General features: G+C 40.5%; 1 protein-coding gene across 1 annotated transcript; it reads right to left on the reverse strand.

Annotated features, from left to right (window-relative positions):
• Positions 1 to 1,102: 1,102 nt before the first annotated feature.
• LOC116851397 lies at positions 1,103 to 2,124 on the reverse strand. Its single transcript, XM_032830737.1, has 2 exons — positions 1,633 to 2,124; positions 1,103 to 1,147 (listed from the first exon to the last, which is right to left on the reverse strand). Exons 1-2 carry the CDS (start codon positions 2,122 to 2,124, stop codon positions 1,103 to 1,105), a joined length of 537 nt encoding a protein of 178 aa, XP_032686628.1.
• Between the last annotated feature and the right edge of the window lie 1,305 nt (positions 2,125 to 3,429).

Here is a 3,429-nt window from a genome sequence, read left to right on the forward strand (position 1 = left end):
TACCCGCGAACGTTTTCGAGTCTCCATCGCCAATGTAATTGACGTACTTTACGCCGTGCTTTTCTTCAGATCGTACAAACATTTCAGTAATTGAATCAACTTCCATCTTTCCGGCCGAACCTTCGTGATTAGATGAACAATGATCTTTATGATTTTCATACCACTCCAAGAATTCGTCGTCGTCATACTTCTGTTTATTTATAGCACACGCGTGACAGTATCCACTTTTTACGATGAGATCAATTACTTTACCAGTATAGTATCCGATGAGCGTTGTCTGTCCGAAAAGTGAAGTAAAACCTCATTTCTTCCACGAGCCACCGCTGGACACTTTTAAATGAGTTTCGTTTCTTCCTTTTTTTTCATTCTTCTTCCGCTCTTCTTCGACAGCTTTCTTCGTTATTTCTTGAAACATCGTTGCCGATGCCGTGTGCAAATGTTGCACTATATTATTGTACGCTGATGCTGCAAGTCCTTGGCACATATCCATAAATCCACAAAATATGTTGAGGCCTTCGTGTGCAATGCCAAGAATCCTCATAACGAACACAATTCGTCTGTTTACTTCGTACGAATTTTTTATAAACGGACCCGATTATATTTCTCTATGACCGCATGCACACGTCACTACAATGTTAAAGCCTAAGCCTCGGTGTCCACTCTCTTCAAAAGTCACTTTTTATTTGCAGGTTTTGCAACATAATATATCGGAAAGCGCACCAAAAACCGTTAAGAATTCGATTATTCGATAAAAGTGCAGCGGGCTAAGAATGACATCTTCGATACTCCTATCCGCCAATTTCCTATTGCTAGCACTCGTATTCGAATCATGGCCATCTTCTGTATCAAATAAATACTGATTTCCGTGAAATGTTCGTTTCCTCGGGAGCGGTGCACTTGGACACGGTGCATTTGGACACAGCCAATCACAGCACCGTGTGATTAGAGACATTTGTAGGGTCTCTTGGAACAGCGACTTGTGATTGGACTGTGTCCAATTGCCTCGTGTCCAACTGATATACACCCCGTTTCCTCGGCCACGCAGTTCGTTCTGATTCAGATTTTGTGCGTTTCGGGTAACTCGCCATGATGCTTACGACATTCACGCGCCGAAAATCGGAGCAGAACTGACCGTTGTCGTTTGCAGCTGCAAGTACAGAATCACGTGATATAAACGTGATATACACATTTACACTTCTGTATATGAACTACGAACTCCGAAATGTGACACGCACCGAGGAATTTCCGAACAAAGGGCCGAGAGGTGGGGCGAGAAACCGCCGCTGGCCGGCCGCCGTCTACCTGCTCGACGCTTGCTCGACGCTTGCTTAGTTTCGGCTTTATATCTTTAGAACTAACTCGAATTGGCTTTTATAACTTTCTGGGGATATTCTTGGATAGTTTATTTATCGATTTAAGCAAACTTGAAAAAAAAATTTTTTTTTTTCGATTTTACATGTACTTCCTCCCTTAAGCGCATTCACTCTTTTATTGCCTGTTACATACTCATTCTTTAATCTTGCAGTCACAATTAGCTCCTTACTAGATCGATTCTCAAATTCTTTAGTTTTTCCGAACACCATCTCTTTCCTCTTCCGTCAGTGACTCTACTTTTTTGAAAATATTTCTTACCTTTACCATCTTTTCAAAGGCCATACTACTTTTCTTTCTTTGGACAACACAAAATCCTTCTTGATCCTCATTATCTAATTCCATTATTTTAAAACTTTCCTCATTTCCTAATGTTTCTTCTACCTCTCTATCACTCTTGTTAATTTTCTCCTTGACATGTCTTCTCTTAGTTTGTTTATTCTTATCATCACGTACCCCTGTTTGTTTCAATTCATCTTCCTTTGACCTCCTTCGGCTTATCTGATCGGAACCTTCACTAGTACTTCTCTCGCTATTTTTAAATGATCCCATTTTCCTCCTTTTTACCATTATGCTATCACTTTCCTCTTCGTCTTCACCCAGTAATAAAATCTTTTTGTCCGTAACAAATCTTTCGAAAACACCTTCTGACACAGTAGACTTTCTTTTATTTACCGCCTCATCATTATTTACACTCATGACCTCAACTGTATCATTTTTCTCTTTGTCCTTAACATGAAACTCCTCGGGCATAACCCTACGGGAGCGTTCTAATTGACTACAGTACGATTGGACACCACCAATCGATGAAAAGAATTATCTAGTAAATTACTAGATCGAACCAATCATTATAATCTGTGTCCAATCGTACCGTGGTCAATCGGATGCCACTCTAATTCTACAGAGCCTCTTTAGTCCTCGCCTATTTCTCTTCTTATGACCCTTCAATTATCTCCATTCTTAAATACAAAAAAAGGAAACTTTAATCTCAATATTATACCCACCCTATAGGTCTTTACCCAACCCTGCTTGATACCCAAAAAAGAAAACTCAGCAAAAGAGCTATCTATAATCTCCTCTACGCTGCTCAGCGAGCACGTCCGCATGCTATCACGTCCAAGACGAGACTCCGACATAAATGTTAAATAGAATAGGGCTAAGAACCAAGTCTTGTGGAACTCCCTTGGTAGCAATCCTTTGGGCGAATTGGGTGCCATTATAGAAGTCCGCAACTTTTCTCTCCTTCAGCATGTTATTAAGTAGTCGGAAAAGTCATGACGCATTTTTGCAACAGATAGCGCTAGTTCATTTTTTGAATTACTAGAGTCATTCGCATGTATGTTATTGCTATGTCATTTGATAACTGACAGTTCTAGCTTCATTCCAAAAAAAATTGAACAATTTGGCTGAGTTTTGGAGATTTTATAACAAGTTGAAGATGGAAGACCAAACTGTGCATTTTTCGCCATATATTACTGTTTTACTTTCGTAAAGGAAAGAATGTGCGTCAAGCTCATGAAAAGTTGCATAAAATTTACGATGACAATGCTGTACAAGAACGTCAGTGTCAACGATGGTTCACAAAATTCCGTGCTGGTGATTTTGATCTCAAAGACGCTTCTCGGTCAGGGAGACCTATCGAGGTTGATGGGTGTATATCAGTTGGACACGGGGCAATTGGACACAGTCCAATCACAAGTCGCTGTTCCAAGAGACCCTACAAATGTCTCTAATCACACGGTGCTGTGATTGGCTGTGTCCAAATGCACCGTGTCCAAGTGCACCGCTCCCGAGATTGATGACGACAAAATAAAGGCATTGATCGAGTCAACCCCACGTTACACGACACGAGAGATTGTAGAAACATTGAATATCCATCATTCAAGCGTTCACGACTACCTCAAGAAACTGGGATACGTAAGCAAGCTCGATATTTGGGTTTCTCATGAACTCAAAGAAGTTCATTTCACAACGCGTATAACATCTGCGATATGCTTATTAAACGTGAGGAAAACGACCCTTTTTTGAAGCGATTGATAACTAGTGATGAGAAGTGGA

Source organism: Odontomachus brunneus, unplaced genomic scaffold (genome assembly GCF_010583005.1).
Source record: "Odontomachus brunneus isolate Ranch 3 - 2012 unplaced genomic scaffold, Obru_v1 Obru_scaffold_174, whole genome shotgun sequence".
NCBI lineage: Eukaryota > Metazoa > Arthropoda > Insecta > Hymenoptera > Formicidae > Odontomachus > Odontomachus brunneus.